Source organism: Vicugna pacos, chromosome 15, assembly GCF_048564905.1.
Source record: "Vicugna pacos chromosome 15, VicPac4, whole genome shotgun sequence".
In the NCBI taxonomy this organism is placed as follows: Eukaryota; Metazoa; Chordata; class Mammalia; order Artiodactyla; family Camelidae; genus Vicugna; species Vicugna pacos.
The window spans coordinates 60,544,536-60,563,666 of NC_133001.1; the positions used below are offsets into that span (position 1 = coordinate 60,544,536).

At 57.7% G+C, this 19,131-nt stretch overlaps 3 protein-coding genes and 1 long non-coding RNA gene across 4 annotated transcripts in view; 2 read left to right on the forward strand and 2 right to left on the reverse strand.

Moving 5' to 3' along the window:
- Window positions 1-13,338, reverse strand: part of TPO (thyroid peroxidase) — a 38,519-nt gene extending 25,181 nt beyond the window's left edge. Inside the window, exons 1-5 of the mRNA XM_072938273.1 lie at window positions 13,290-13,338; window positions 9,384-9,478; window positions 4,381-4,465; window positions 1,627-1,793; window positions 639-771 (exon numbers count right to left, since the gene is read on the reverse strand). Coding sequence (XP_072794374.1) covers window positions 639-771; window positions 1,627-1,793; window positions 4,381-4,465; window positions 9,384-9,477 — 479 coding nt within the window. The 5' untranslated portion in view covers window position 9,478; window positions 13,290-13,338. The remainder of the gene's footprint in view (window positions 1-638; window positions 772-1,626; window positions 1,794-4,380; window positions 4,466-9,383; window positions 9,479-13,289) is intronic.
- On the forward strand, window positions 1,521-3,858 carry LOC140685804 (uncharacterized). Its single transcript, XR_012059262.1, has 2 exons — window positions 1,521-1,657; window positions 3,327-3,858. It is a non-coding gene; the product is annotated as an uncharacterized lncRNA (long non-coding RNA).
- Window positions 13,070-19,131, forward strand: part of LOC140685803 (uncharacterized) — a 42,386-nt gene continuing 36,324 nt past the window's right edge. Inside the window, exon 1 of the mRNA XM_072938274.1 lies at window positions 13,070-15,344. Coding sequence (XP_072794375.1) covers window positions 13,342-14,373 — 1,032 coding nt within the window. The 5' untranslated portion in view covers window positions 13,070-13,341 and the 3' untranslated portion in view covers window positions 14,374-15,344. The remainder of the gene's footprint in view (window positions 15,345-19,131) is intronic.
- Window positions 15,397-19,131, reverse strand: part of SNTG2 (syntrophin gamma 2) — an 82,666-nt gene continuing 78,931 nt past the window's right edge. Inside the window, 1 exon segment of the mRNA XM_072938294.1 lies at window positions 15,397-16,464. Within this exon segment, the coding sequence (XP_072794395.1) occupies window positions 16,333-16,464 (132 nt within the window). The 3' untranslated portion in view covers window positions 15,397-16,332.

The following is a 19,131-nucleotide window of genomic DNA, read 5'->3' on the forward strand; positions in this document are numbered from 1 at the left end:
CCTGGTCCTGACGCCCGTGACACCGCCCTCGCCACTCAGTACCGCTTCCCGGGAACTTCCCAGCGGGTGTGCATGGCGCAGGGCGCGCTGGGCGAGCCGGGCCTGGAGTTGGCTGGGGTCACCTGGAGCGCCTCGGGGCTGCCTGAATGGACTGACACTCTGGAAGGAGCGACCAGGGTGTGAGGAGGCCTGAGTCGGGGGAGGAGAGGTGGAAGGCAAACCCCGGAAAAAGAAGTGGAGGAAGGCTGGTACGACCCAGGGAAACGCAGGAACTTCTGTGAGCGACGTCAGGGTGGAGGTGGCTGGGTGGCTGGCAAACTGAAGACTTTTCAAATCTAACCCTTACGGAAGACACGCACGGCAGTGCTAGGAACGCGGGCATGAGGGAGCGGTCGGGCCGCGTCTTACCGTGATGGTGTTTAGGAAGGCTGGAGCCAATACGGCGCACCTTCTGTGATGAAGCCGCAGACGACTCCAGAGGCCCCTCCCAATGGCCCCCGTCGCCCCACAGCCCCTGTCACCCCACAGCGCCCGTCGCCCCACGGCCCCTGTCGCCCCTCGGCGCCCTCGCCCCACGGCCCCTGTCGCCCCACGCGCCCATCGCCCTACAGCCCGCCCCCGGGGATGGCCCCGGGTACCTGTTGGTGCAGGCCCCCGTGATCAGCCTGTATTTGTTTGCCAGGCAGGTGTCGGGACACTGCGGGGGCAGCAGGTGAGGCAGGCAGCCCGACAGGTTTGCAATCGTGTTCAGCAGGGCTTCTGACAAAACATCTGCAGGGAGGCACCAGAGGTCAGCTCTCTGCGGTGACGACAGCCCAGCCTGGTCAGGGGCCGCTCTGCCCTGGTCTAGGCGGCGGCCCCCACAGCTGAGACCAGGGTTCACACGAGTCCTTGTCTCTCTCGGCAGGGAGCTCCTCCTTCCCTTTAAATCAGTAAAATCAAAGGGGAGGCCTTGCGTGCCCCCCCCCCCGCGCGTCCCCACGGCTAGGAATGTGGGCTAAAAAATTAATTTCTGCTTTGCGATCTTTCAGAAGAGCGCGTCTGAGAGCTCTGGCCCGAGACCAGCCCTTCTCAGAGCCCCCTTGGCGCATCCCCGGGCAGCCAGGCCCCAGGAGACATACGATAGCATTTATGCCCCTGCAAACCCGCCTCGGCCGCTTCCCTGACCGTGCCCTCTGTCCACCCACAAACCCTTCTTCCCTCCCTGTTGGTCTTTGGTTCTTTCCTGTGAACCTTTCCAGTTTAGGGCCCAGAAAATGGCCTCTTTCATTTTTTGCCAACTCTGCCACTTTTATTCTGCAAGTCGAAGCAAGAACAGCTTTCTTGGGGGCGCCGTCTGTCTCCCTGCGACTCGCTGCCTCCCCCATAAACGCGTTTCCCAGGTTTTAACCAGGCTGGTGAGGAGGCCGCGGAAGACTCCCTAAGCTGCTCTGTGCCACAGAAGGCGCTGAGCGTGGGTTGTCGAGCTGGTTCTCCGAGCCCAGTTCAGATAGCAGAGAAGCAGAGATTTCTCAGACTCAGAGAAACGGAGCACCGTGGCTGCTGACCAGCATCTCAGAGAACCACTGCGTTTGTCCACGGACGCGGAGATGCGACGGCCTGGTGGGAGGGCCCCGGGGCTCTCACCTGTCCAGGGCCCCGACGGACCACGCCGCAGGTGAGCCCTCTTCATCTCCTGGATCGACGTCTCCATGACCTCCGCTGCCCGGGCCGCGGCTCGGCTGGTGGGCTCGGGGAGTTTGGAAAAGGACAGGAGCTGGGACGCAGAGGGGGCTTCCCTTCTGTGCAGGTTTCTGGGCAGGAAGAGGAGATGTGAGGTCAGTGACTCTCTCTGGTGATTACTCGCTGATCAGTTACACAGACCCTCACTGAGAACCTGCTGTTACAGGCCGGTGGGGAATTCAAGCGCGGAGCTGATACAGACCCCTCCCCATCCACAGGGGTCGCAGGGCTCGGTGAAGGGGACGGGGCAAGGCTGTAGATAATCCAATGATGAATGTCCAAGAGAATGACCAGCGTTTGCCCGTTACAGACCCCCTTATGCAAACTTGTTTGATTCTCATAAGGGCTGTCAAGGATAAACCTTCTCGTCAAAACCCAGGTAGACGTTTGTGTGCAGCAGGCGGCACGGGGCTCAGAGCAGAACCAGCGTGCGCTGGGCTGTGAGCCGGCCTTGTCCACGCCCGGCAGGGAAGCAGCTCACGGCCCAGCAGGACAGGCACGCAGCCGTTTGCGGTGAGAGCCGGAAGTCCCCCGGGAGAGCGCGAGCCAGCCCTCGGGTCCCCCTCTCCCTCGGCGTCCCGCTGTCTTCTGACATGGGTCCCAGGCCTGCTGGGACCCGGCAGCCCCCACCTCGGGACCAACCCCGGCATTTCAGGGCCGGGGGTGCCTGGCGGGGCAGGGCGGAGGTAGCCTCTGCAACGAAGCTGCCATCACCTGGGGCCCCTGCGGGGCGGAACCAGCAAGGCACAGGAGCCCATCCGAGAACGATCTCTAACTCCAACCTGAGACCCGCCAGGGCAGTGCTCAGGGGCTGGACCCCCACCCACGGCCACTTAGATTCCTGGTTCACCGCCCTGCGGGCTTGGGGGGCTGCCCGTTCGTGCCCCCGTTGCTCTGGCTCTGATCAGAGGGTCCTCTGTGATTCCCTTTGTCAACAACTTCTGGACACCCAGCGCTCGCTGAGGTGGGTGCTGGGGTGGGGGTGTGCGGGCGTCTCACCCACGTGACGTCACACCTCCAGCTGGTCCCCGTGAGAGGCTCAGCAGGTGGACTGCCACGAGGCCCACTTACAGCAGAGGGGACCGATGCATCGGGGGGACCGCCAGTGCCTGAGGCAGCAGCATTAAGATGCCGAGGTGGCCCACAGCCCGTCCCTCAGAGCCAGCTAATGTCCACAGAGGTGTGTGCAACAGAGAGCTGAGAACACACGAAAGCTGTGTTTGCCAGGCTGTTTCTGAAGACATGCTGAGTCAGAGACAGAGACGGGGAGAGACAGAGACGAAAGAGACAGAGACAGGGAGAGACAGAGTCAGAGACAGAGACGGGGAGAGACAGAGACAGGGAGAGACAGAGACGGGGAGAGACAGAGACAGAGAGACAGAGACAGAGAGAAAGACAGAGATAGGGAGGGACAGGGAGAGACAGAGAAACAGAGAGAAAGGAAGAGAAGGAGAAGGAAGATGGAGCAGGAAGAAGGGAGAGTGAGCAGAAAGTCAAGGGAAGGACCAAAGCTGGTTCCTTAGCAACCAACCAACCGCAGCACTTTTGACCCACTGCAGTGTGTTCATCCCTAAGCTGAGTGCAGTATGTGTCTCTCTTTGCAGGAGGAACGTGAACTTCTGGAGAAAGATGGATACGTTACATTCTTTCCGTCCCAGGGTCTGGCGCAGCCTGGCAGACGGACAAACAGGATTTCTTGCTGAAGCGAGTGCAGTTTAAGTAGGTGTCGGGGTGTCATTTGAGAGTTATCAAAAAGCAGACCCTTCCAACAGAACATCCCCAGTGGCTTCCACAAGCAGCGGCCACTGTCAGCCCTCTTGGCTGCGGGGCAGCGTGACCGTGACTGCGCTCTGACCCCATTCCCGTGTCTTCGTGGGTGTCACAGACCTGGACGCACTCTGCTCTGACTTCATGGGAAATGCATTTTCTCCTTCGTTCCTCTTTGACTGAAGTTTTTGTAAAACAAGTTAAAAAAAGTAGTTTGCAGCCCGTAGGGAGAACAGGGAGTTTCTCCGGTGGAAGTAACAGAAATTTGGGATAAATCAACCGCTGGCTGGTGCGGTTTTGAATTTCGAGAGCTTATGTAATTACCCCTCAACTTCCAACAGAACCACACACTTGTGAAGGTGAAACCTGCTTTTCAGATTTTAGTATGTTTGTTGTGTTTGTTTCATAAGCGTCTAATGTGAGACCGGAACGCCCTCACTACGGGTGTCACTTTCTTATGTGAAGTCCAGGTGCTCCGCGATGATTTCGGGACAGCGGGCAGAGCTAATTCCCAGGCAGCATTGCAGCCCGGACGCTGGGGCCGTGGTCCGACTCCCCACCCCTCCTGGGTCTGCGGCCAGGTCTGGAGCAGCGAGGCTCACTCCTCTGTCTTTTGAACCAGGGTGCATTGGGCCCGCTAGACCGCTGCCACTGTTTTGCTGGGGAAGTAATTTGAGATTGCATTCTGGGATCTTTCAGCTGCTTGCACGTGATGCCAGAAAACATGAATGAACTCGTGTGAGTCTCAGCTCCTAATCTATAAAATGGGGCCAGTTTTGGAGGGAACCGTGGAGGTGGCAGTAGGCACATGGGCGAAGATGCCCGGGGACTGGCGTGCCTGGAGTGGGGGCGGGGGCCCCCTCCACCCTCCCCCTCCGGCCCGGACGGCACCTTCTCATCGTGTGGTACATGGCCTCATCCACCACGAGCTTGCTGGCCTCCACGATGCGGGCAACACGTGCCTCTTCAGTGTCTCCTACAGGGTGAAACATCACGTGATCAAACACACAGTAAAGCCATTCCCTGTCTCCCTGGGTCCCCTCCACGTCCAGCTGGCATAGTGACAGCCATACGACTTCGGGGGCCAGTTCCATCCCTGCGTCCTGGAGGGGTGACCCCGTCAGCCTCCGTTCTCCATCTTCAAGGGGCGTTGGTGTCCCCATAGGGCGGGGTGAGGAAGGGACCCAACCCCGGCCTCACCTCCTGCAAGGTCGGCTCCACTGTCCCTGCACCTCGCTTGCCCAGACCACCTCCAGTGACTCTAAATCACCTGAAAACTGGAAACTCTGAGTATTTTAGCAATCTAGGCCAGGGTTAGAAAGTATGATAATTACTAGTTGCCTGTTTTAACTTGTGCAATTAACAAGGGATAAGTTATTCATATACCCCAGCAGCTTCCAGTGCAAAGCCTCACATTTTATTTTACTTTTCAGTGTGTGGGGTGTTCAATTAAAGTGCTGTCGTTGGAGGGCTGGTGTTTCCCCAAAGTCCACAGGCTGCGCTCCTGGTGCTCAGTGCGGGGCTGTTGGGGGCAGGGCCACTGGCCATGAGGAGGTCCTGAGGGTGGAGCCCAAGGTGGGACCATGACCTTAGGAAACAGACCCCAGAGAGCGCCCGCCCTCCTCCACGTGAACACACCGCGGGAGAGGGCCATCTCTGCACTGGGGACGCTGCTCCGGCCCTTGTGTGCTGGGCCTCGCTCTTGGCCTTCCAGCCTCCAGACTGCGAGAGGCAGGCATCTGTTGTCTGTCTGGCCCCCGTCCGTGTCTCTGCGGTGGCCGCCCAAGTGGACTAGCAGTAATTTAAGGTTCCTTTTGGGGCTGAACTGTGAGGTTCCAAATGAATGCTATGAAGCAGGCAGGTCCTTCCAGTGACACGCAAGCAACTGGTCACTGAATTAGCTTTTGTACGCTCCATACTTTACCAAGGGACACGCGTTTATTTCTAAAAATAAACAGCATCAGAACATTCTTGAACATTATGCATCTGTGTAGAAATAAGACCGTTTTTAAAAAGGTGAATTTCAGAATTCCTAGAATTACGCCGGCGGAGTGCGTCCCAGAAAACGTGTTAGTTTCCTGAGTAAACTTAGGAAGGTGAAGTTACCTGCTAGCTTCTGCCCGAAGGCTTAATGAAAACTTTCACTGCAAGAAGAAACAAAGGGGCGCGGAAGTGTTAGAAAAGCCTGGGAGTGGCAGGTTCCCAGAGGCGGAGACTTGGCCGACCCTCCTCCACCCGGGAGCCCAGGCAGGTCTCGCCCCCGGGACCCCACAGGGCCTCCAGCCGACAGCAGACATTCCGTACCCACCCCACCTCCTCTGCTCCTGTTTTCTTCTGCGCCTCCCACTGCGCTCCGGCATCACCTGGGCAGCAGCGAGAGTGGCCGGCTGGGGGAGCCAGGGGTGCAGGCCCCGCTCTGGGGGGTCCCAGCCACCAAGGCCCCAGGTCCTGCGTGGAACTGGGATCACGGGGCGTGCGTGTGGCACGGGAAGGGGACGGGGCGGAGGAAGCTGGGGGACCCCGGCAGGGTGGCGCGTGGGCCCTGCAGGACCCGCAGGAGAGCAGGGCGTCGAGGACCGCGGCCCTGGGGCTCCAGGGAGCCCCACGACGCTGGGCGTTTTCGTGCATTTTCCATTCATTCCTGACTAACCCTCTGCCCACATTTTCATTTCTAAAACCAGCTGTGGTCTCTCACTGACCAGCTATGACGACCACCTGCCCCTTTGACGCCAATGCCGGGTCTCCTCCAAGGAGAACGGCTCTTCGCAGGCACCTGACAGTTATCTAAAAACCAACCGATGGTGTAGAAGGAAGACGTTTATCTGTCGCCGCCGCCTCTGGAATCAGCGATTGGCCGAGAGACCCTTTCCTCTTACTGACGGGTTTTCGCCGTCGTCACTGAAGCCGAATCGACCACACCTGGCTTATTCTCCCGTCTCCTTCCTTATTGTGAGACACTCCCTGAGTCTCTAGAGACAGTGTCACAGGTCTGCAGATGATGGTTCTTCCCAAATTTTGTGTAAGAGGCATATTTCTGTGTTAAATTTCCCACATAAAGATGCAATTCCCATCTCTAGTGGAAGGGGGCAGACGAGACACAACGTTTCATTTCCTCCTCACCATCCCCGCCCCCCGACCCTGGGAGACGGCTCGGCTCCCTTCACAGAAGGAAGGGGTCACCTTGGTTCTGCCGTCAGAGCAGCCACAGGGAGGGCGGCGCCCAGAGATGCGGCATCTGACGGGAGGAGCGCAGACTTTCAGGAGATTTTCAGCCTAGCTGCTTCTTGTCAGATCTGAAGCTGCATTCTCGAGATTCACGTGACTTGTCTGATCCAGGTCCTCAGCCTCCTGAGCGCCCAGAGGCCCCCCGTGCAGGCCCTCGCCCGTGGAGGACGGCGGGGGTGCGGGGAGCCGCTGTGCAGGGGACACTGCAGTTCAGAAGGAAGGCGGTCACTTATCTCCAGGGAGAGCTGACCTCTTCCTCTGACTCTGAGGACTTGGCTTTGCCCTGAGCTCTGCGTCTAACCCTTACTTGAATAATCCGTTTGCCGAAGTCCAGGGACCTGGAATAAGTCCGCCAACCCTCCTCCTCGAACAAGTCCACTCCGCACGCCCCGTCTGCGGGCGGCACCCCGCTCCTCTTCATCTGCACCGTGTTTTCCTGTGGCAGCTGTAACTTGTTGGAACATTTGCCACAAAGATAATTGCACATAAACCGTGACTCTGAACAAACACTGGAAATGAGTCCACGTGGTTTCCGTGACAGACGCTCTGTTCAGAGTCGGCGAGAACGCTTGACGCCCTCAAGACTCAAACTCCTGGTGCTCAGGCGTTCCTGCATTCGCACCGACTGGGAAACGTAAAACATTTGTGCGGGGGCTCTGTTCCTGCGCGTTCATCACCCAGAGTCACACGTGAGAGTGTGCTGTTCCCACGTAAAGACGGGGAGGTGAGGGTGAGTTTGGCCGCAGCTCAGGCACATCTGAGACCCAGGGCCCCCACGACTGGAGCTGTGAACGGGTGACCAGACCCCACGGGGAGGAGCGGCCCGCACAGCAGAGGCCCGAGGGGCTCCTCCACCCGCAGATGGACGTCTGTGGCCTGGCCCAGACCTGCCCTCTTGCCCAGTGCCCTCGGCTGGTTCCAAAGCAGCAACCTGACAGTTTGCATCACAAAGTCTGTGAGCACAGGTAACGTAAACTCAAACTCAGACAAAAAATCTGGAGGAATTGTCACTGACACTTAGGCTACAGAGAAGCGTGGCTGATAAAAGTTGTTTCAAAGAAAAGTCACCCGTGAGTAATTATTTTGCTTCAAATGACTGTTGGCTTGTCAACTGGGAAGAAGCATCGTTGCAGTAACGCTGTGAAATTGAAATGCTATGAAATTAATAAAATTTTCTAAACAAGTAATTTGCGAAGTAAACAAGCTCTAAGCCAAGTGCAAAATATTCTGACGGATCGTAAATTAGGCTCCGAAGTGCGGCACGCGGTCAGACGCCGCTTCGTGCAGTTTGTACGTGTCCTTGGTCTTAACCAAAGAGCCGAGGAGCGAGCCCCGTTTATATTTATACTGAAGTTTGAGGGAAGGACCTCTTAGAAAAGGGGAAATAACAAAGACTGCTCTAGCAGAGCTGTAGGTACTACGGTTCCCAGTCTTCAAGGAGGACGTGACGCCTCCCAGACGAAACGTTCGAGGTGCGGCTGTGCTCGTGTTCTGCTGAACAGCTCGTGACCATGGCAGCTCTGTTCCTGTGGTTTTGGAGAACGAGGACTTTAATCAGCAGGAAATGAAATGACTATTAATCCACAAAACGTTTGCTGAACCTCACGCTGCGTCAGGTACCAGGACGATGTGTTTCGGGGGTGGGAGGAGGGGAACCACTTTGCTGGAGGTCATTTAAGGGGACGTGGCTCAGCACACGCCGTCCAGGCGCCATGCACGCGGCGCCTCCAGGGAGCTCCTCGCTGGCCCTCACAGTCTGAACTGTGGTGGGTAACCTCCCGGTTTTCTCCGTTTTGCTGACAGGAAAGCGGCCCAGTCGGGAGTGAGCGGGGACGGGGCAGACCTGCCTCCAGGCTTGACCCCGGCCTCCTCGTGGCCTCCATGGTGAGGTCGCCTTCTTAGGAGCACGTGACTCTGAAGCACTTTGGTGCAATGGTTAATACGAGCACAAAGGCCCACACTCAGGGAACTGGAGAAACTGTGGCCCCCGCAGGAAGCCCTGCTGGTGTGGACGTGGCTGCAGGGTCGGGCTGCTGGCCAGGCCTTGAGGGTGACCGCGGGGCCGGGGTTCCGAGGAGAGGCCGAGAGCAGAGCGTCCAGCCCTGACCACCCAGAGGGGCGAGCCTGCCCGGCGAGGTTTTTTTCCAGGGGCCGGAGGCCAGATGGCGTCCACGAAACGCCCTCCCATGTTCTGCTTCAGTGAAATTCCTTCTCCTTGTTTGGGACTTTTCTTTCTTTTGTTGTTTTAAGCAAAAGAAGAGCAGAGTTTGAGCTACGAGTGCTTCGGCCCCAGTAGCGCCTCACCCTTAGTAACTGAACCTGAAGCTGTAGCTGCCTCGACCCAGAAAATACAGCACAGAAGTTTGTTAATGAAAAATGATTTTGTAGTAAAGGAACAAACAGCTACGCCCAAAGACTTTTTTTCAAATACACCAGCAGGTAACAACGGAAATTTTCTACAGTGTGAGCATAGGAGAATCAGTTATTTTTCAGAAAGAATTGCATTTTAATCCTTCTAAACTCAAGAATTATTAGCCTTTTCTTGGAAAGGGAAACAGAACACGGAAGGGGTTGAACAGACGCTCTGGGACGCCCGCCACGCTTTCTGTTTTGCTAGCTGAGAGCAGGAACTTTATGAGAGCAGAAGAGTGCCGTGTGTGGTTACTCACCCCAAAAGAGGTCCTCGTGTCTCAGGAGGAGAGAGAAGAAGCCTCCGGTGCAGGCCACCGCCAGCGTGACGCCCAGGACGGCTCGCGCCCCCATCCTGAAGGGGACACGGAGGCGGGCCTCAGCAGTCAAGTCCGCGGTGGACAAGAACCGTGGCTAGAGTTTGTCCACGGACTCTGCACGCACGTCTCTGCGAGGCTGCTGTCCTTCCAAGCCCAGTCTGGAGCTGAGCTTCTGACCCGACTGCGGTGTGGACAGGCCATACGTGCCCCAGAGCCTCGGGAGCAGAGCTGCCCTCTCTGGCAGCTGCGGTCACCCGAATAGCTCAGTGACAACTTACTGTAATTCGTGGTGATGCCAAAGGCTGCAAAATTTCTGGGAATAACACAAATCTATTTTCCATAGCACATCTATGTAGAAAAAAATGAGTAATACCAGGAGTTTAGCCTTTATAAAAGAGGTAAACAAACTTCCTAAATGCATGCAGGATTTCCTGCAACATTCGTCTCCTGCTTGTGAAGTGAGTTCAGAATTGCAGAGCTGCTGAGACGAAGCAACAGCTTCAAAATCGGCCCTTCCTGCTTTCCGAGTCTTTCTTCTGCTACCCCCCGCCCCTGCCCCCGGCTTCCAGTCACTGTTTCTGGGCCACCTGCCATGTTGAACAGGGTCGGTGGTTGCAGGAGAGGGACCGGGCAGCACCTGCGGCCGAGCTCACAGCACTGAGGTCACCGAGCCTGACGGTCCCCATCTGGTGCCCTGCCAGCCCCGCCTCCCGGGTTTGCCCCAGACCTCTCCTGGACCACCTTGCAAGTTTAGATGTTGGTTTCCTCTCAGGAGAAAGACATCAAGTCCGGCTGCCTGACCTTCCTCCTCTGTGCAGGCAGAGCGGCCGCGGGGCAGGTCACCCTCCGGACTTGCGCGGCTGCCCGCGGGGCCCTCCTGCCTATAAAGCGGCTCCACGCTCCGCTTCCTGCCACCTGGCCAAGCTGGAGAGCCCCCCCCCACTCCTGTGTTTACACAGAAGGCCCCATGCTGGCGGCTCCGAGCCCAGGTGTGGCCTCCCCTGGGTCCACGAGAGGTTGCGCCCAGTGAGGGAGAAGGACAGGGACAGGAAAGGGATTTGTCCAGGAAGGAGAAACCAAGGCCACTGGCCCCTCGGGGCCCACATCGTCCTCATTCTTGCTTTTCTGGGTCAAACACCTTATGGGAAGGAGCTCGGCAGTCGTCAGAGGCGGATGACTCCCATGCTTCTCCTGGGGCCTCTGCCTCTGGCCTGGTCCCCGAGCCCCTGCCCTGCCTCTGACAGGGGGTAAAGGGCATCCCCCAACTCGTTGGGAGTGTGGACTCTGAAGCTTATCTCCCATGGAGTCCCGGGTTCCACCACGTGGAAACCATTTCCCCCTTCTCCTTTTTTTCTCTCTTCCATTAGACATCTTCAAACAGGAAGGACGGTGGGGTAGATGATGGGGGCCTCGGTGCCCTCACACCTCAGCTTCCTGCAGGGCCCTGCACTGACACTCGGGTCTTTTAAACAAGGAGGACGTTCCTTCCAGACCCGGGAGGGAAGCCCGGAGGCCACGCTGGCCGGTGGGGACCCGCAGTCACCTCAGCCTGATGACGGTGGGAGAAGGAAGACTCTGAGAAGGGGCTCTCGTTTCGCGTGTATTGCTCGCCACTTTCGCCACAAGGATCCGTGATGAGAAAGCAGTCTATTTATAGTTTTGTTCAAGATAAAAGGAATTTTAGAAAGTTCTCCTCAGGCTCAGTCATTACCGACTGACTTGCCGAGACACACAGAGACCGTGCACGGAGTCAACGTTCACATCTCGCTGATAAAAATCCTGCGCCGACTCACACGGACGACACGATCACCATGCGTGCCACTGATATGTGAGGGAGGCTGCATCTCACTCGCGTGCTGGGTGACTCTGCAGGTTGCAGTAGAGCAACCCTTTCTCTCAGCCACTTGCAAAGTCAAGTCGCAAGGATTTCCAGGCTGTAGGTGATGGCTGGCTGCAACTTCATGTGTCTTCTGAAGCCCAGGGGGGCCACCGAGTTTTAACAACACTGCAGAATGAGCTCCTGAACGTAGGAAGCTTGCGAACAAGCACAGAAGGAAGCAGGGAAATTTAAGGCCACAGGGTCCTGGCTGGACGGCGGTCTCCGGCCAGAAGCCCTGCATTTCAGGCTTGTGTTTTCTTGTGGCAAAACTGGGCAACTTCCCTGGGAAGCAATGAAAGTGCCTGCTCTCCTGGCTCCAAAGCCTCCAGCCACCTCCCACGTCATCAGAGTAACAGCAGGTGTCCCCATGGTTGTCTGCGGTGCCCGCCAGCTTCCCAACCGACCCAGCCAGCTTCCCAGGCAGCTTCGTCCCGCGACCCTGTGGCTCTCCCCAGCCCGAGGGACACTTCACCAGCGTGGTCTCGCCCGACCACACGGCGTGAAGTGATAGCCACCACCTCGCCCAGACGCGCTGTGTGTCGCTGTGCTTCTCCAGGAGGTCGTCACCTTCTGACACAGTAAAGCACCCGCTTCTCTCCTGACTGTGCCCTGTAGAGGATGAACACCGTCCCAGTTCCCGCATCAGCGGGCGGGAGTGCGGTCAGGTGTTACTTTATTCACCTCTCCCTGCCTCACCCGTGTAGCGCACCTGGACTCTTTAATAAGGAACAACAAAACAGTGAGCCAGATGTCCATTCCCTTTTATGCAATCTAATGACAATACTTGACACTTTGTGCTAAAAATATGTGCATATGAAACAAAATCGCAGTTTCCAATGCATAAGGGAAAAGTGAGTTTTACGAGTACAGGTGGCCAAGAACTTTGTTTTCTTACCTTCGTGAATGTGGTCGAGACAACACAGCTGGTAGCAATTACTGCAGCAAACTGAATACCCGGTTATTTTATTGGCCCGAATTTTGAATACATTTACCCTGGCACCCTTAACAGTCTTGTCCACTGGAGGTCCTGCCCCCCCAGGAGTCAGACGCAATTTTGCCAGCTGGAGTATGTGGACGTTCTGTTTTCTGCCGGTGGAGTTTGCACCCCACAAACTGACAGGTGATGTGCAGGACAGGGGGCCTTCTTTACAGCATCACTTGCCACATATTGGGCTCAATCTGGAACGTCCACCCCAAGGATGCCGGGGTGACAAGCCCCGGGGGGTCTGCTGGCTGGGGGGCAACACACCCTCGGAGGGGACCTGCGGAGCCAGCCTCTAAATCCACAGTCTGTCAGCCGTGCCGGGAGCTTCCAGCACCGACAGCCACTCGAGCTCGCTGGCCCCAGGTGCCCCGTGACCTCCCGCGCTGTTGTCCATCTGCCCACAAAACGGGCCCCCCACCAAGTCTCCCTTCTCTTCATTCCACTTCTGTGTTCCAGAACATTGTGTTTCTTCTAAGAAAACTTCTCAGACTGAGGGCAGCGGCCTTTCCACTGGCTCACACTTCTGTTCGGGAGAGAAAAGCCAACAACCCCTCAGGGTCCGTGTGGCATGTTCCTGGGCTCGGCGCTGGGATGCGTCTCCCAAACCTGCACGACTTTCCCCCGAGGTTTCGGCAGCATTTGAGAAAGGACTTATCCCCCTTTACTTGAATTTCACAGGAAAATAATTTGTACTGTCAGCCGGACTCTCCGCAGAGGCACGTGTGACGTCAGGCCCGGGTTCTAGACAATTCGAGGCTTACTTCCTGGCCTGCGTCCCCGCGCCGAGCACGCTGGGCCAGAGGCCTCGCTCCCCGAACCTCCCTGTCCCCCCAGCAACGCGCAGGCAGCGTAGCGGCCCCTCCCCGCGCGTGCGGCAGGCGGGGCCCGACGACCCGGCCTCCGCGGGAGGGCCGTGCTGGATCTTCTCCAGTCCCGGGGCGGCACAGGGACTATCCGCCGGCCCGGGGTCCTGCACAGCTACCTGCAAGAATGAGGGAACAGCAGAGGCGTCAGGAACCTGGGGGGAGAAGAGGATGTCACAGTGGCTCCGTCTCTGGGGCCCTGCGGCGGCCCGCGGCGGCAGGAGGGAGAGGAGCGCACCCCGCTCCGGTGTCAGCGGCCCCGAGCGCCCTCTCAGGGCCGGCGTCGGCCTGCACCCTCCCGGGCCTCCCCTCAGGTCAGGAGCAGGAGGGGTCCTCACCCGGCCCCCCCCCAGCTCCCAGCGGCTCCTCCCTGCCCCCCCCCGGGGGCTGGGTCTGTGGTCCCGCACGCACAGGAGCGCTGCTGTGACGACAGGACAGCGTCCACGTGAGAAGCTCGGGGGAAACACAGTTACAAGCATCGTCTCCTCCCAAACCAGAGCACCTGCCCCCAAAAGCAGGAGAGAAGGAAGCAGAGTACGCGAATCTGCACCGACCCAGCCCGCGGTGCGCGCTGCGGCGCGGAACCACCGGGAGGTGGTCAGAACGGAAGGAATCGCCGCCTCAGCCACCGGGCTCCGCCCAGCACGCCTGCTCCCAGGGGAGCACGGCCCGGTCCTCCGGGGACGGGCCGGGCCGGTCCGGTCGGCACCACTGGCCGCGCAGCTCACCCCCAGCCCCAGTCAGCTGGGGGACCCCCGCGCGAGCTCGTGGCCTCCACGCGAAGGACGCGGAGACCCCGCCCTCACAGCAGGAGGCGGACGCGCATCTGCCCGCGGGCTCCTCCCTCCCAGGACGGAGACGCCCCCCGCCCCCAGCCCCGTCTCAGAGACGGTTCCAGCCCCGGGAAAGGCGCTCCTGGCTGCAAAGCTGGCCGAAGTCGCAGCTGCTTCCTCACGGGTCCACGTGGGTCTCAAAGAGAAGGAGCGGAACTGCAATCCCCAGCCTTTCCTTTCAACAGTCCACGTGCTCCGAGCATGTGTTGTCGGGGAGGTGCGCGGGTTTGGTTTACCTCGAGTGCAGGCGCTGGGACTGAGCCCAGGGCCCCGTGTGTGCCGAGCCCTGAGCTGCGCCCCGCCCGGGACCCCTGCTCAGAGCCGGAATCCGAGCCCCGACACGACACGCAGGAGCGACTCGCCCGGCTAGGCCCCGCCCCCGGACCACGGGAGCCCGGATGCACCTGCGGCCAGGTGCGCGCTCGAGCTGGCGCACGGACGCCGGCACCTGCGAGCTTTCCTAAAAGTACAGCGATCACAGGGGACCCCTCGCGTGTAATTGAAACAAACGCTGAGAAGGTTTGGGGATGAACTGTGAATCCTCCCACCAAAATTTTCTTTTTTCCAACCAGCTCCCATCCCAGGAGAAGCCAATGCCAGGACAGGTTTCGTTTTCAAAATGGGGTGATAATTGGGGGCCCTGCCACCCTGTCACGCCCCCCCATCCACACTGCAGGAGCCCGAGGAACACGGCTCAGCGTGCCGTCCACCGGCCCGCAGCCCTTCTGGGACACCGTGGACGGGGGACAGCCCCAGCCCCCAGGGGCAGACCAGTGGGCACTTGGCTGTTTCTTCCTCATAAGAAAGGACTTCTGTTGTTTTTTTTTAAAGCTATGCATCTTTCCAAAAAACTATATTAATACAAATATCCAAGTAAACTTTAGTATCAAATCCTCCTGGGAAAGTATTATCCTCTTCATTATCATCCAGGAAAGGTACTTAATTTAGAACTGCGTTTTCCATGAAAACAAACAAAACGTCTTCACCGTTCCTTCCCTCCTTCAGTGCAGCACTCCTTCCATTTCTGAGTGCGGCTGGCTCCTTGGTACAAGGGAAGGAAATGAGAACTCACTCACTCAGAGATCAAAGCACCCACGCCACGGAACCTGGAGCTCAGGACGCCTGTAACTTGCCTTTCCCAGCTGGTGACTGTTTCATACAATCCTAACTCCTACTGCCTTTACTGCCGACGTGAACGGGAAGCTTCGGCTAAAACAAGAGGATGCGCCCCTACAGAGAGGAACGTCCCAGGTGCTCTGTGAAGCTACCCGCTTGGAATATTATTTAAAAGTCGCCTTTAATGCTCCGTTCGTGTTGGTCTTCCACGGAGGTCATGAAAATGTAAGTGAGAATGTCTTAAATAATAAATAACACACATACTATACACAGCATCCTCTAAGAAGGAGGATGTATTTTCAAACACATAAAAACCACCCATTATAAACATTTGCTATATTATAAATCAAAATAATTGCTTCTTCCCAAACGTCAGGTCAGCAAGGGCGGGAGGGCTTCAGGGAAGCAGGGACAATCACTGAAGCGTTGTCACCTCCCGGGACATCAGGTGTCAGTGTCACCCCTGAGCCTTCGCACAGACGCTGACGGAGGCAGCCTCTCCCTCTGCTTTTCGGTCCGAGGCCCCAATTTGCTCCTGTGCTGTCGGCCTGGAGAAACGGGTGCATGACCTCGACTGCTAACTCCGGCCAGTGCTGCTACAAGAAAATCCAAAACGGCTCTAACGTCCAGAGCAGAAAGCGGCGTCTTAGACGCGGTGACCTGAGGGATGAGGAAGCAGAGATTCAGGCTCTAGGCCGTGAGTGAGACAACGCGAGGCAGCATGTAAATGCGCGATTCGGGTACAGCAGCTCCCTGGTGACGACGTGACATCAGACAGGGCTGTGTTCCTCCTCCCACAGAGCCTCCTGCTCACCTCTCACCCTCCTCCTCGAGAGAAAGGGCAAGGTAACAAGCAGAATGCAAAGGAAAGCTTCTCATTTCTGGGGAAGATAAACAGGGGAGCTCCAGGATTTTACGTCGTGTGTTTCATGAAAATGAACTGCGGCTCCCCCCGTGGCGGGTGGAGTGCGTGCTGCTGCACCGCCTGTGCTCCGCGGGGCGGCGGGCTGGGACCCACTTCGGGGTGAGCTTTCGGCAGCTTCGCTGCACGCCCCGTCAGACTGAACGAGGCTGCGCCGTCTCTGGAAACTAGTGACATATTTACTGGTGTCACAACTATGGGATCATCATAAAGTCACACAAAGGGGCAACAGTGTGCAGGAAACAGTCCTTTCTGAAGAAAATAATTTTGAGCCCTCAACAGAAGCACTGGTTAAGTGCTGTTCATGTATTTTCTTGCGATGCTCTGACTGTCTATAAATACGGGGTCCAGCGAGGCCACCTTTGCTGCTATGAAGGCGTGGATGCAATGCAGAACAGCCGTCAGGTCCTGAAACTCGAGTTCCTGTAAGAAAAAACACAGTGTGTACGTAAAATGTTAGAAAAACACATTACAAAAAATTCAACAGATGCTCTGCTCTCTGAATTACAAGCAAGTTACTCAAGTACAAACACCCATGAAATAAGGAAGGTTTTAAGGTGAGGTTAAAATATTTTGTTAAATTCAGCCACCATTAGAATTGCTTTTGGTATTCCCTGAACATTACAAATTATGAATAAAACAAATATATATTTAAAAAAGCAGCCAACACGATCGAAGGTGGTAACACCAACAGTGCCGGTATCTGTCTCCTTCCGCTGACAACCTGACGGTTGCTCTGAACCCCTTGTTTTCTGTCACCAGGGTCGGCTAATGCTCCTGCCCTCTGCTGGGCATCCTGGCTCCGCCTGTGCTTGGTGTCCAGTCACCCGACCAGCAGAGTCAGGGCAGGACTCCAGCCTCCCCTGAGGAAGCTGCAGAGGTCGGTCCCTGAGGTCCATGGAGAGCAGCCGTCTCCATCACATAGAAGTGCAGGGGCAGGGGCAGGGGCTCCAGAGAATGGAGGTGAGGCCATTCACGACGGCGGCTCCACTCAACTGCAGGTTGTCAGTGTAGACGGAACGGCTTCTGTTGGAAGAAGATGCCACCTAGGGCTTTCCTGGCTGCAGAGGAGGAGTCAGCGCCTGGCAGCACAGCGTCACAGGACAAGCGGCTCTCTTGATGGAGGAAATGTTCACACACCGAGGTACAGGCAAGCCCTTCCGGATCACACGTGGATTAACTTCAACTCTGTGCTGACGACAGTGGTCTGCCGTGTGCCCTGTTAACACACACGGCACATCTGATACAACCGTGAAAGAAAAGGGTGCGCTGACCAGAAGCAGCAAAAAGGACCCATTCTCAGGATGAACGCTGACTGTCTCCCTTCCGGGGACGCCGGGGCTGGCGGTCCCACCACGAGATGGTTCCCTTCCCAGGCGCCAAGGCCACACTGGCTCGAGGGGCATGTGCTGCTCCGCCTTCCGGCCAACCTGGAAGGAACAGCCCCCGTCCTGGCTGGTGTGTGTTCTTGGTCCTGACGAGGCGGGAAACTGTGCTGAGAACCACACGTCTCCGGAGCAGCTCCTCAGAACCCCCGAGAGGCTGTCTCTCCAGCTACGGCCTCAGTCTGGCTCGAGTGAAATCTTTTCTGTTCCTTTCATAGATTGTTTATTGATTGTTTCCATCAGCACTCTTGTCGGGGCCAATGCAGCTGGTGACTTTAAGCTGAAGCCAACGCTCCGTTGCCATCAGACCACCCTAGGGCCCTTAAGAAGGGTGCTAAGTCCACACTGCCTGAGCTCTAGCAGAGGGAACACAAAACCTGGATGGCAGCACCTCTGTTCACAGCAGGTTTACTGAGTATTTTCCGCCCGCTGTTGAGACCCACTGCGCAGAGGATAAAGACTCCTTTCCAAATGCGACTGCGCACTGACAGTGGACCCGGCCCCCGGGCCCTGACAGAGACAGGCGGTGAGACTCAGGTTGTTCTCAGACCCGTGGATCGAGGAGTCGTTTTGCCTTCAAAGGCTCATTATTTAAGAAATACGTTTTGTAAGGCTGTAGCTGCCACAGGGAGGGGTTCCTCTGATGGATCCGGGCAAAGTCAGCGGAAAACCTGGAAAGGATTCACTGTTTTCAACACCATGAACACTCACGATTCATGGGGAGAGGAGCTTGGAAGAAGTCGACTCTGGTCCACGTGGGTGACTCTGAGGGCATCCACACTTGCAGAGAGGAGGTGGCTGCCGGTGCGGTGGAAACAGGACACCCAGAACTGGAGTGGAGCCTGAAGACGTGTGAGCTGCTGCCACCTCAGGACAAAACCCGGACAGGTGAGGAGCTGTTTCTCACAGGTGAGCCAGGAAAGTGGCTTCCTGAGGTGGTGTGCGCTCCTGGAGGAGATGCTGCGAAGACCGTTGAAATGACAATAAGGGTTGAGGGTGTGACATAAGCCGAGCTGACGAAGCATCGTGGTTTGAGAGGATGGACTCCGCCTCCAGTGACCACCACCTGATTCGTCCGCAGCCAGCAGCAACGGGGGCTGCGTCCAGGGGGCTCAGGCCTGGACGTGCGGGGAGACTGGGCACTGCCGCCCTCGCTCCTCAGGGCGAGGCCACGGGGCTTCACAGGCAGCGACCCCGGGCCCAGCCCCAGGGCCCGACGCTGCTGACGGAGCTGAGAGCCATTCGTCCTGGGTCCCCCAAACCTGCGCCCAGAGGGTGTGCAGACTGGGGTCCCAGCGAGTGGCCCCTGGACTCACTGGCCTCTGTGCTGGCCCTGCCGCCAGGGCTGTGACGGGGCGCGTCCCCGCGGTCCCGCCCAGCTCTGCGCCCCCAGAGCTCGGACGCTCAGGGCTTGCTCCTGCCGCTGCAGAGGCTCCGATCAGCTCCACGCCTGTCGGTGTGACAGGGCGCCTCCCTCCGCACCGCCCCTCCTCCGGGAACCCCTTTCTCAGCACTGTCCGTTCACATCTGGCCACCGGCTGACTCGCGGTGGCTGAGGAGCAGTCTCCAGGGGAGTTTAACCTCCAGATCGTCAGAGAGGGGAAATGGCCGCCTCGTTCCTCCCAGTGGCAGCGTCTGCGTCACGCACACTTAAGTGGGCCGTCAGAATCGTGCACGTGCAGGTGCGTACACCATCAGGGTTTTC